Source organism: Camelina sativa, chromosome 14 (genome assembly GCF_000633955.1).
Source record: "Camelina sativa cultivar DH55 chromosome 14, Cs, whole genome shotgun sequence".
NCBI lineage: Eukaryota > Viridiplantae > Streptophyta > Magnoliopsida > Brassicales > Brassicaceae > Camelina > Camelina sativa.
The window spans coordinates 5,720,256-5,733,191 of NC_025698.1; the positions used below are offsets into that span (position 1 = coordinate 5,720,256).

The 12,936-nt window shown below is 38.0% G+C and overlaps 3 protein-coding genes across 5 annotated transcripts; all 3 read right to left on the reverse strand.

The window, feature by feature from the left end:
* Positions 655–4,291, reverse strand: LOC104743260 (probable disease resistance protein At1g12280). The gene is made up of 3 exons (XM_010464364.2): positions 4,082–4,291; positions 3,284–3,979; positions 655–2,915 (listed from the first exon to the last, which is right to left on the reverse strand). Exon 3 carries the CDS (start codon positions 2,911–2,913, stop codon positions 655–657), a length of 2,259 nt encoding a protein of 752 aa, XP_010462666.1. The 5' UTR covers positions 2,914–2,915; positions 3,284–3,979; positions 4,082–4,291.
* LOC104739881 (probable disease resistance protein At1g12290) lies at positions 4,355–8,370 on the reverse strand. 3 transcript variants are annotated; one of them, XM_010460358.2, is made up of 3 exons: positions 8,016–8,370; positions 7,787–7,897; positions 4,355–7,141 (listed from the first exon to the last, which is right to left on the reverse strand). In XM_010460358.2, exon 3 carries the CDS (start codon positions 7,084–7,086, stop codon positions 4,555–4,557), a length of 2,532 nt encoding a protein of 843 aa, XP_010458660.1. In that variant the 5' UTR covers positions 7,087–7,141; positions 7,787–7,897; positions 8,016–8,370; the 3' UTR covers positions 4,355–4,554. The 3 variants fall into 3 exon arrangements, with proteins under 3 accessions (XP_010458660.1, XP_019091769.1, XP_010458659.1); XM_019236224.1 differs by lacking the exons at positions 7,787–7,897; positions 8,016–8,370 and having other exon boundaries at positions 4,355–6,898; positions 6,997–7,078; XM_010460357.1 differs by lacking the exons at positions 7,787–7,897; positions 8,016–8,370 and having other exon boundaries at positions 4,355–7,371.
* Positions 9,979–10,713, reverse strand: LOC104739882 (probable calcium-binding protein CML13). The gene has a single exon (XM_010460359.2). It carries the CDS (start codon positions 10,599–10,601, stop codon positions 10,155–10,157), a length of 447 nt encoding a protein of 148 aa, XP_010458661.1. The 5' UTR covers positions 10,602–10,713; the 3' UTR covers positions 9,979–10,154.

Consider the following 12,936-nt stretch of genomic DNA (forward strand, 5'->3'; position numbering starts at 1 on the left):
TTCCTCAAACTTGACAAACTTGATATCCCTGAAATACTCTTAAGTCTCTTCATGTAATCCAATCTCAAATATCTTAGCTTTTTCAACTCTTGTAAACCGACAGGTAGCCGCTTCATGTATGTCCATGACAAGTCAAGATACCGCAAGGAGACCAACTTAGATATTTCTTTTGGCAATTCCCGGAGACGTGAATTTCCTGATAGATCCAAAACCACTAGCATTGGGATACACCGGAAGAATTCATCCGAGATATGTAGCAATGAATCGTTTTTCTGAAGGAACAGAGTTGTAAGTTCCGCACATTCAGGACTGCCAGATATCGTTACAATCTCATTTTCCATCAGTGACATCCTTCTCACAGAACTCCAGTTCTTGACTTTCGGTACTTCACGTAACCCAACACCGGCTTGCACAATACACTGTTCTTTATGTTCCCCAAGGTCAGATGATATCCATAGAGCCATCTCCCTAACCACATCATGCATTTTCACTTGTTCTTTATTGATTGCTTCCTCCAACAACAAACATGCACGGACAAGGATACCAATTATCTCATAACCTTGTCTTAGTTCTCTTTCTCTACTTTCATTTTCATCTATGAATCCCTCACATATCCAATAGTCTATCAACCTCTCTTTCTCCATACGATAATCTTCAGGAAACAGAGAGCANAGTAGAGAGGTTTGAAAAGCATTGAGATGTGGGACTTCTGTTCCATGATAATGTTGTCCTCTCTATCTTTATCTCCCACATTCCACACTTCCTCATGATGACTTTACGGAGATTATCCATAGCTGGCAAAGTCAATACTCCGGATGATTCTTCCTGAAGCCCTCTAAGTACTACAATCTGAAGACATTGAGCCAACCTGGGAGCATTTACTAACTTCTCCCCAACCAAGCTCGACTTGATACTTGTGTTTACAACTTCTAAGTGTTCCAAGAGCTGCAACTCCTCCACTAAGCTCATGTCTAGCGACATTTTAGACTGTAAAAGCTGCAATTTCCTCAAACTTGACAAACTTGATATCCCTGAAATACTCTTAAGTCTCTTCATGTAATCCAATCTCAAATATCTTAGCTTTTTCAACTCTTGTAAACCGACAGGTAGCCGCTTCATGTATGTCCATGACAAGTCAAGATACCGCAAGGAGACCAACTTAGATATTTCTTTTGGCAATTCCCGGAGACGTGAATTTCCTGATAGATCCAAAACCACTAGCATTGGGATACACCGGAAGAATTCATCCGAGATATGTAGCAATGAATCGTTTTTCTGAAGGAACAGAGTTGTAAGTTCCGCACATTCAGGACTGCCAGATATCGTTACAATCTCATTTTCCATCAGTGACATCCTTCTCACAGAACTCCAGTTCTTGACTTTCGGTACTTCACGTAACCCAACACCGGCTTGCACAATACACTGTTCTTTATGTTCCCCAAGGTCAGATGATATCCATAGAGCCATCTCCCTAACCACATCATGCATTTTCACTTGTTCTTTATTGATTGCTTCCTCCAACAACAAACATGCACGGACAAGGATACCAATTATCTCATAACCTTGTCTTAGTTCTCTTTCTCTACTTTCATTTTCATCTATGAATCCCTCACATATCCAATAGTCTATCAACCTCTCTTTCTCCATACGATAATCTTCAGGAAACAGAGAGCAATATAGGAAACATGATTGCACAGGCTCCTTGTTTAAATTATCATAGCTATACTTTAGAATTGAAAGAACTTTGTCTTCCATGCCAGAAAATTCTGCAGCATATGAACTCAAAACGTCAACTGCACTACGCCATTCTTGTACCATCCTTTTGCATGTCATGGTCTCGCCAATGACACTAAGTGCTAAAGGTAGGCCACGGCATTTTCCAGCAACTTTTCTTGCGAGTTCAGGTATGTCTGGATGGCCTTTCAATGTATTTTTTCCAACATTCATTTGGAACAATTCCCAGGCTTCGTCGGGCTCTAGACAACTGACTTCCACCGGGTCATCATCCCCCATACGCCCACACACATCTCTAGAACGAGTGGTTAAGACTACTTTGCATCCATTTTGTCTGCTTGGATAAGGGACTCCGAGCGCTTTTAAATCAACTTTCTCCCATATATCATCCAACAACAACACAAATTTTTGCCTCTGGAGAACTTTGTGTATGTCAAGAGCTCTCTGGTCGTCATGTTTATTATCCCACTCTTCGCCCACAAAGCCTAGTCTTTTGCCGATCTCTCCTTGAATCCTATGGATCACCGGAGTTCTAGACACCACAACCCATATCACAATCCCAAATCCGCTACATTTTTCAGGAAACTTGTTGTTGATTTGTGTGAGAAGGGTGGTTTTGCCAACTCCACCCATGCCATAAAGACCCACAACCTTTACTCCGTCTTCCATGAGACGGTTGCATACCCTTTCGAGCATTGTTTCCTGACCAACGATTGTAGGTTGAATAGGCACCTCTTCAACCTCAGCTATCGAAGTGGCAGTCACCGTATTAAAATCTCCTTGAGAATTAAGACTCTCAATCTCCCTCAACATCAGGATAACCCTTTTCCCATAAACATAGCTTATTTTCACATTTTTAGAGCAATATCCAAAGAGACACAACCTTTCAAGCTCAATGTCCATAGTGCTAAGCAGATCACTGAATTTTTTCTCGACGGTCAGGACATTGGTAAGCCATACCTGGACTTGAGAAAGTCTTTTATGACGCCCTGTGAACTCTTCTCTGCGTACCCTTCCTTGCACATCTTCTTGCTTTGCCTTGAGTTGTCCCATGGTTTTCTTGAGAGACGCTAGATTATCTGCGAGGTTGTGAATATAACCTACCCTGAGGCCTAACCATTGAGAGACTTGATTCACGACTTGATCGCATGGTAACGAGACCGAGCAACAACCTCCCATTGCTGAAAAGAGAGAGAAAAAAGAGAGATTCAGAGAGCAAAACTGGAAACCCAATTGAGAGAGTGAAAATTATTCAATAGTGTGAACAGAGGAGATTGAGAAGTATAATCGATTTTCTCAACCACACAAGATGTCACTGTATGCATAATTGATGAGAATATTTAGACTTTTCCACTTTTCCACGATTAGGAAATTTCAATGCAAAAAAAGACAAAACACAAAAGTTAGAAGTCTCGTAGAAATGTCTTAAAGAGTACTATTTTTTTTCTGGATTTTTTGGTTCCTTTTCCCTAGAATATTGAAAAACATACACATATATATAATCGCTACTTGATACAGAACATTAGATGCATTCGAGCAACATTATTACCTGAATGAACCTACTTGGCAACTCCATTTGTATTCCTGCGTGTATATCAACTTCACTTTGGAGATTCCCAAGCAGCACAAGAACCTGATAAATATCTCTTTTTAAATGAATTTCATGAAAATAAGACTGATGAGAACTTGAGGCTCTCATTTTTGAAATTGGTTCCTGATCAAACCGATTTGAAACACGATAGATAGATACTTATGGCTTATGCATCTGCTCTCCTGACCAAAAACAAAACCATAAATTCCATCATATGGGTGATGATTGGTGAATTGTATGGCTTAGGAACAGACTTCACCTCTTCAAGAAACAAGTCAGACCTCACATTCAAACAATCCAACATAAAAATCCAATAACATTCCACATACGAAATAACACAATAAAACACTACAATCATAACAGCAATTCATATAGCTGCTTATAAAACAACATTTAGATTAAATTACAATCAAAAGCAGACAAAGACTTAAAATTTCACAGCTCAGAAAAAAACCTGATTTCAACCATACGAAAAGCCAAAGAACAAAATTGTGGGAGTTGGTGAGCTACTTGACCCAAGACTAACTCGAGAACCTTTTCATTTCGACATTTAAAAAAAAAAAAAAAAGGGATTATTTTTACAATCCATCAAACAAAACTGACCCTTTTCTTTCTGGAGAACCTATCATCAGATGCACCACGAACCTCTCCTTCCTTGGATTTTAAGAGAGAAGAAGAGTTTAGCGAAACAACATCAAACCAATAATTTTGAGAAACACAAGTAAGTGATTGAAACCAAAATCAAGACGATATTACCCCCATGCACAAGAGTTCTCCATTCCGTTGATTGAAACGGTGATGCTCCCGCCGGAGGTGGAGGCGGTGCCGAGAACGAGATGACATCGTCATGTGTTTTCTATTTGATGATGTGAAACTTCGACCCAATCTTCTTATTTTCCCTTCTGATTTTTGACATTAAACCGGACTCTGTTTAATACATACATGAGGAGGTATTGAACTGCATGTTAAGTATTTTTGTTTCTCCTTCACCATTTTAGTATATGAATACACCATTTTAATCTTCTAAAGAACCGGTAGAACACTTTTAGATTAGAACAAAACAAAGGGAGATGAAATTCATACAAAGTTCAAATCCAAAGAACACTTCAAAGCGTAACAAAACAAAGACAGTGGTCTAAGACCAAGAGTCTAAGAGTATTAAGAAAGGAACGATAAGGCAGTATATTAACAATATCACCGTTGTTTTTTCTCAAGCTTTTTGCTTTCGTTCATCGATTATACAAAACCAACTTGCATGATGGTAAAAAACGGAGTCTTGTCGCTTCGTCCTCCCACTCGACTCTTTCTTTCCACTCTTCATCTCCATATTGTATGACAAGTAGTTCTTCACCCGCTACAATGCAGCTTTGAGAATCCAGTGGAAGTTTTCTCAGCTTTCGACACTTGTTTTGTACATTGATCCTATTTAGACATGGAAAAGGCAAAGGACTCCAATATATACTCTTCAGTTCAGGTAAATCCCACAAGTGCAGGTATTCTAGTTTCCTGAAAGGAACAATACCAGCCCTGGCTGCTTTCTCTTGGCTTATTAACTCTTCTACTTGGCGTGAGTTCCAAACATTGAGATGAGTGAGGTTTGGAGCAAACAACAACCACGTCAAATCCTTAAGACCATTGCAACCAGCTATTAGAACTTTGGATAGATTTGGAAAGCTTGGGCTTGTCAGACTTGTGTTCCTTTCTATCGATATCTCCCGCATTCCACATCCTCCTATGAAGACTTCCCGGAGATCGCTTATAGATGGCAACGTCAATATTCTGACTGATTCTTCGTCGAGAAATTTAATAGATACCTTTTGAAGACATCTCACCAACCTGTGAGAGCATAACATTTGTTCCAATGCTGAACTTGACGTGATCTCTATGGTTAGAACTTCTAAATTCTCCAAGCGTTTTAGCTCCTCCAGTAAGCTTATAGTTAGCCACATTCTCAAATTTAGTAGCCTCAACGTCTTCAGACTCGGCAAATGATCAATCCCTGAAACACTCTCAAGGCACAACATAGACTCTAGATTCAGATGCACTAGCTTTTTCAACTTTAGTAAACCAACTGGCAATCTCCCTATGCTTGAATCTGACAAGTCAAGATATCGCAATGAAACCAACTCTGATATTTGCTCCGGTAACCCTTTGAGATTGACATTCCATGATAGATCCAATACAACTACCCTTGGCATACACCGGAAGAACTCCCCAGAGATATTTACCAGAAGGCGGTTATCTTGAAGGAACAAAGTTGTAAGTTTCGGACACTCAGGGCTGCCATTTATCTCTTTAATCCTATTATTCACCAATGACATCCTTCTCAACACTTTCCAATCCTTCACCTTTGGTAATTCGTTTAACCCAACACCAGCTCGTACAATACAATTTTCTTTCTGCGTCCTGATGTCAGATGCTATCCATAGGGCCATCTCACGAACCACATCATGCATCTTCACATATGACTTGTTGTTGAAATTTTCTCCTTCCACCAATAAAGAGGCACGCACAAGATTGCCAAGTATCACATGGCCTTTGTTTACAGCTCCTTCTTTACTTTCATATTCATCAATGAATCCCTCGCAAATCCAATAATCTATCAGCCTCTCTTTTTCTATCAATGTATCTTCAGGAAACAGAGAGCAATATTTAAAACAAGATTTGACGCTCTCACTTTCCAGATTATCATAGCTGTACTTCAAAATAGGAAGAATCTTCTCCTTCACAGCACCAAAATTTGCAGCATATGTAGTTAAAACGTCTACTGCATGATCCCATTCTTGAGTTGTCTTCTTGCATGCCATTGTCTCTCCAATGACGTTTAGCGCTAGTGGCAAGCCACGACATGCTCGAGCAACTTTTCTTGCGATTTCGGGAATGTCAGGGTGGCTTCTTAATGTGATTTCCCCAACTTTTTTCTTGAACAAATCCCACGCATCAACTGTACCTAAACATCGGACTTCCATCGGATCATGAACCCCCATGCTTGCACATACACTTTGACAGCGAGTGGTGAATGCTATTTTGCATCCGCTTTCACTTGTTGGATTCGGGATTCCAATCTCGGTTAGTTCCACTCTCTTCCATATGTCATCTAAAAGCAACACAAATCTCTTTTTGCTTAGAAAATTGTGTATGTCAACTGCCTTCTGGTTTTCACTTTTCTGGTTCCATTCCACGCCTTTAAATCCTATTTTCTCGCCAATCTCTTTTTGTATCTTGTGTATTTGTAGATCACCAGACACCACAACCCAAATGACTATCTCAACGCCATCATCGGTGTCACAAAACCTATTGTTGATCCGAGTGAGAAGAGTTGTTTTTCCTACTCCACCCATCCCATAGAGACCCATAATCTTGGTTCCATCATCCATGAGGTGGTTCCATGCCTTTTCAAGAATTGTTTCCTGACCAACAATCGTAGGCTGTAGAGGCCTTTCCTCAGCCATAGCTCTCACAGCTGCATGAGCCACCTCTTCAAAAAACCCTTTAGATTTTAAGTCTTGAACCACATTCAACATCACGAAAACCTTTTTCCCGTAGCAATAGCTCAATCTTAAGTTGTTGGAGCTCGCACCATAAAAACACAACCTTTGAAGTTCAACAGTTCTACTACTATTTAGATCATTGAATTGGGATTCAATAGTCTTGACTCTCTTAAGCCATACCTTGATTTGATGAAGTCTTTGAAGACCTCTTTCTTCTGCTGTCTGCACCTTACATAGCAGATCAGCTCGTACAGCCTTGAGATCTTCCATGGCTTCCTCCAGAGCCGTGAGATTCTCCTTGAGATTATGAATAAAACTAAGTTTTCTGCAAAAGCATTTACAAAGATGGTTCAACAATTGATCGCATGACACTTGGACAGAGACACAACCACCCATCTTGCACTTGACACACAAAGAAAGATTCACATATGCAACGAGGAACCTTAATCTTAGACTGATAATTAGTAAATGAGATGTGAAAAGATTAGATGGAAAGACAAGAAATAACTCTCCCCATCTAAGAAATTTGCAGGAAAAAAAAATTGTTAGAATGAGTCAAAGTCTTCTTCTTTTGTATGGTAGCATCAAATTCATATGTAATATAGCAAAAATCCAAAGAAGATGACAGTTGTAGAAACGACTACAGTAGCTATGTCACTTTCATTTCTACTATAAATAAATGAGGAAATTGCCAACGAAAACAGATCTTCATCTGTATTTTTGACGCTTAATACAACCCCGTCTTTTTCAAAGGCACAACAAGTTAATTCGTAAAACCATACCAAAAATAGTCAGCGCTGTTAATTACACCTTAGCAGATAAGTTAACTTTGTCTTAACAAATTACAGGAACTGGCTCAGTCATCAGTACAATATAAAAAAAGTTATTCGCAAAAGAGCTTCATTCACATGAATACATAGCACATAAGGTCGATGCAGAATCAGATAACCGTAATGTTTGAAATGAGTACCTGAACTAATAGCTCTGGAACACGGAAGTCATGGCTTTTCCCAACCAACCAAGAACTGAAGCATGAACTCAATCGTATGATGGCTTAGGAACAGCAAGATTTTACCTCCCTCTGCAACAAAACACGCATTCAAGCAATGGCAAGATGCAATCCATAAACATTTCAGATCAGTGAAATCTTTTAAGTGTAAAAAGTCTTCAGATTAGGCAAAGTAATTGAAAAGTCTAACCTTTCCAAAAGCAGAGGGCTTTCTCAGATTTGAACTCCAGTAAGTTACCCACCAGAGATGGACTCAGGATTAAGGAAAGGTATGGTATGGGCGGAGGAGGCAAAATCTTACTCAAATCTCAAGCATATCAGTTCAAAAAAAATTCATGGTTGATCTGCTGGAAAGGTGAGGTTTTGCCTACTTCGACCATACGTACAGATGCGTAATCCCGAATCCATCTTTGATGAGAGTATGACATTATGACTCCCCCTTTGGTTGGCTCGTAACCCTTAACAAACTTGATGATCACACGACACTGAGACAGAGGAGCAACAAACTTATCAGTGATGAATGAAAAAAATACAGACACAGAACGAGACGAATCTATGTTCAATTTGATTCATCTTCCCCAGATCCCAGCAGTGACAGAGTCACCTATGTCTTCACGTGGTGCAGGAGCCATATCTTTGGATCCATTAAGAAGAGAGGGCCTATGGCCCAAAATATCAAAACGGTGTCGTGGATGTATGTCTCTCTCATTATTAGCTCGAAATCTCATTGATGAGGATTTTTAAGATTTTTCAATGAACACTCCGGCAAAACACACACACTCAACAAGCCAAAGAGTACAAGCAAAACAATATTAGAGTGGTTAATTAGAAAAAAACACTTGCACACACATTCCAAGAATCATTCAGAAAAAACTGTAAACAAAAAGAAACAAAAGGTAGGTAAGAGAAAAATAGCTCAACTACTAGACTCCAATGGAAGCTTTATTTGTTTATCAGCCTTATACAATATTACAATTACCTTGTATCTCACACACAAGTGGACTATACAAAGACAGATGAGTAGAGTGGATGACAACTTCTTCAATCCTGACAACACTCTTCGAATCAAAGGAAGCTTTCTCAGCTTTTCCTCAAACATGAATGGTAACGGACACATGTAGATGCTCCCTCAGCATCGGTAAATAAATCATACAAGGTATTTTAGTTTTGATAATGGAACATACCTGCCTCCTTTCATTGAAGTTCTCATTTCGTGCCAGGGAGACTCCATAAACTCGGGATTAAAGAGCCTTGTTTTCATTTCATTGACTATTGGTGTCAGTGTTCTTATTTACCCGATCTAAACCGGACATTGTATGTTAACCGAGTCACAGGTTGTACTGAACCGAAATTTTGGGTATCATTCTCGTGTTTAAATATTTTCTTTTCTTTTCACCACTACAATACTTGTTAACTTCTTATGATTTACAAGTTACACAAGTGGTATTCATAATTCATTAACGGATATATTGTTTTGAGAGATTTGGATCTTCACATAAATCATGGTAGTAGGAAGTCACAGGAACATGCAAAGTTTGCATCTACCTAATCAAAATGAAACCTGCATCAGTTCGAAATTTCGGTTTCGCCTGAACTACTATGTCAAAATCTACCATAACAAGCAAGAAAACTACCATAACAAGTATAACTGAACTACAGTGCCATAAGCTAAAAAGTGATTGCCTTAAAAACAATGACGAACTTCTATGTTATCCATTTACAACATTCAATCGCAAAAGCGAAAACAACATAGCGAAACCCAACAGCATATGAAAATCGTGCGAAGAATATCGTAAGAACAACAACAAGATCTCCAAATCATTTACTTTCCATATGAAATACCAGCATAACACAGTCCTAGGCAGTGACCGAGAATGGTAGGATCTCAATCAGTAAAAGCTATCATGCTTAACTATGACTAGCTTATATATGATGCACAAACATGAAATCAAGTCATCCAAACACACACACACACACAAAAAAAAGAGCTTATGAAAGTCACTGTTAGATATCTAAATCATATACATTTCAAAATCCAACAACCCAAAAGTACGCACATTGGAATCAGATTAGACTACTTGATCCAATCCAAGGAATCACAAAGGCATAAAGAAATTTTTTTTTTTAGAAATTTCAAATTCTTAGAGATTAGATAAAGATAAAAAGGAATCACACAGACATCATATTCCATTAAAATTGAAAAAAAAAAACAAACAAACATGAAGAACAATAATAAAGTTAGTAAGCAAAACCACAAAATGACAAAAAAACAAAGAATCTCTCAATTCTTAAAAATTTCAAATTTTTCATAACAAAAGAAGATTAGATCTCACTTAGCAACCATCCTTGCTATGAAATCTTCATATCGGATCTTCCCATCGGATCCAACATCCACCTCCTTGATCCACTCATCGAACTCATTAGGCTCCAGCTTCTCTCCGATACTGGTGAGAATATGCCTCAGATCCGCTACAGCCACGAACCCCGTACCTTCCTTATCGAGGACTTTGAACGCGTCGCGGAGCTGGCGATCGAACGGCTCCGTCTTCAGGTGTTTCGCCATGAGATCGAGGAATCTGTTGAAATCGAACGGTGACGAGAGGCTTTCCGATGCGATGATGGATTTGAGCTGGGCTTGGGTCGGGTTTCCTCCGAGGGATCGCATGAGGATCCCGAGCTCCGACGGTGCGATTTTGCCGTCTCCGTCTGTGTCGAAGAGCATAAACGCTTCCTTCATCGACGAGACCTGATCGTCGCTCAGTCCATCTTTCCCCATTCTTCGATTTTTCCGGGTTTTCGGGTCAGATTCCGGGTCGGGTGTTTCTCTCTCTCTCCTTCTTCAGTACAAAAACGAAATTGGGATCGGAGTGTGGCGTGTGTAACTTTTTAACGAGAGAGGTTTCGTACGATGCCGTTTTAAATACAAGATTCAAGGCCCAACTAAATCTGGCCCATTTATCTTTTGAAAATAAAAACTTTAGCTATTCAATTAGAGATCAAAGCAAAAACTGATATAATTTTATCTAACCAATCATCTTACGGCCTCACTCGTTCAAATGCTGCGGTTGCAGTTACGGTTGCGGGAGATTGCGGAAGTAAGCAGTTGCACTTTCAAGCGTTATTAAACGTTTTGAACGACTGGTTTAGCGGTTTAAAATTGGTGCGTTTGCGGGAGGTTTACGACTGGTTGACTAGCGGGTGCAATAGCGGTTGGAACATAATAAATGTGATATATTATATATAAATGTTTAAAAACACAAAAAAATTATTTAAACTTGATTTATAATTTAAATTTATTAAAAAATACTAAAATAATTATTCAAAAAACAAATAATTTTTATATTGAAATACTTATTCCTTTATGCATTTGGCTTTTTACCAAAACTTTAATCAAGTAATTTGATAAATGACAAAACATATGCTTTAGATCGTAGATCTTTTCTCTTTTCTCTTAGATCATAGGTCAGTAGTTGCATCGGTAGGAATGGTTAAGTGAGAGTTGAGAAGAGTCACTGGTGATTTGTTTTAATATTTTTCACAAATAATCTTATTTTTAAAAAAATGCTGATGAAATATTATATTTATTTAGATTTTTTTGAACTTATGTGCGATGTGTCATTAAATTTACATCAAGTTTTTTGGGTTATTGTTAATTGGAATATTATTTTCTTCTAATTGTTTATTTTATAATTTCTGTAATCATATTCGTACTTCATTTTCTCCCGTCCTAAATGAGTAAAATGGTTATATAGAAGATATAACACAAAAGAATTTCATTATCATTGATTTTTTTTATAAAAAATAAATAAATAAATCCAACCGCAATCGCCCGCAACCGCAAACGCTTGCGGGAAGCAGCTTTTGAAATTCAGTGGTTTGAAGCAGTTGGGAGCGATTGAAAGCGATTGAGAGTGTTTTATGTGATTGGTTCCAATCGTTAGCAACCGCTACCACCCGCAAACGCAGTGTTTGCGGGAGGTAGCGGGAGAACCAGTGAACATCTTAGTGGAAGTTTAAAGTCTAAGATCGCCTTTTCCCCATAAAGTCTTCGTATGTTTGCTAGCTACAAATTAAATATTAATAGGATCATTTGAGTGGGTTTGCAAGGTTAGTGTTTTAAGTGCTTTTCACAAAAAAAAATTTGTATGGGGTCATACAAGTATGGCAAATGAAATCGCTTCCACGATAAAACAAATGATTAAGAGTTGAGAAAGTGGGATAGAAAGAATAAACATGACCTAATTAATAGTTTCTTTAAGCCTTAGCCGATCGAGTCGTTTTCAAAGTGACATAGGAATTATAAACAAGGTTTGATTTGTCCCACCTAGTTGGATTTATGGGGCACAAAGACAATTTGGTTAAATGCATTGGTCACCATCAATGTATATAGCATATGATATCATCATGTGATTTAAAAGGCACCCTTCCACTTGAATTAGTTTCACATGTTTGAGTTCCATATATGCTTTATATCTTTTCTTTGGAGTGTGATTCACTTGTTTGAAATTTTTGCATTATCCATGACAATCCCCATTATCTCTAGGTTGAAAAAAAGTATCAACACTCCTTATCAATGATCTATTGAAACATTATCTATTATATATATCCAATTAAGAAAAGATAACTCAAAGTGTATATAATGAATATTCAAATGTTGATACCTTCATCATTAGTAGAGAACAACTTTTGTTTGTTAGCTTAATCATCCACTTCTAGTTTTCTTAGGCGATGAAATAAAATCCGGTTTTGTTCGATCATGACATATTGACATATAACATAGTAGTTTGTATTAGTTTTGTCTTCCAAATTTAGTAAAATATATGTTATTCATTAGCATTGTTTTCTATTTGAATTAGGATGTAGGGTGATATTAACTAAATCCAAACTACCGTATGAGAATGAAAACTTCAAAACTTAACTACTTCAACAAAAACAAAAAACAGTAGATTAATCGTTTAAGCCTAAATATAAGATTAACTAGTTAAAATCTCGTTAGCCTACACGATACACATGTCAAATTCGTCTAGAAGAGTGTCAACGTCGACAATCTAGAAACAACCTTATCTTTAGAAAACACTCAAACAGAAAAGAATGAGACAACAAAACTTAGT

Coding starts and splice junctions, on each gene's coding strand:
- LOC104739881 (XM_010460357.1), bottom strand. CDS start 7,212: ATGGGTGGTTGTGTCTCTGTCCAAGTGTCATGCGATCAATTGTTGAAC.
- LOC104739882 (XM_010460359.2), bottom strand. CDS start 10,601: ATGGGGAAAGATGGACTGAGCGACGATCAGGTCTCGTCGATGAAGGAA.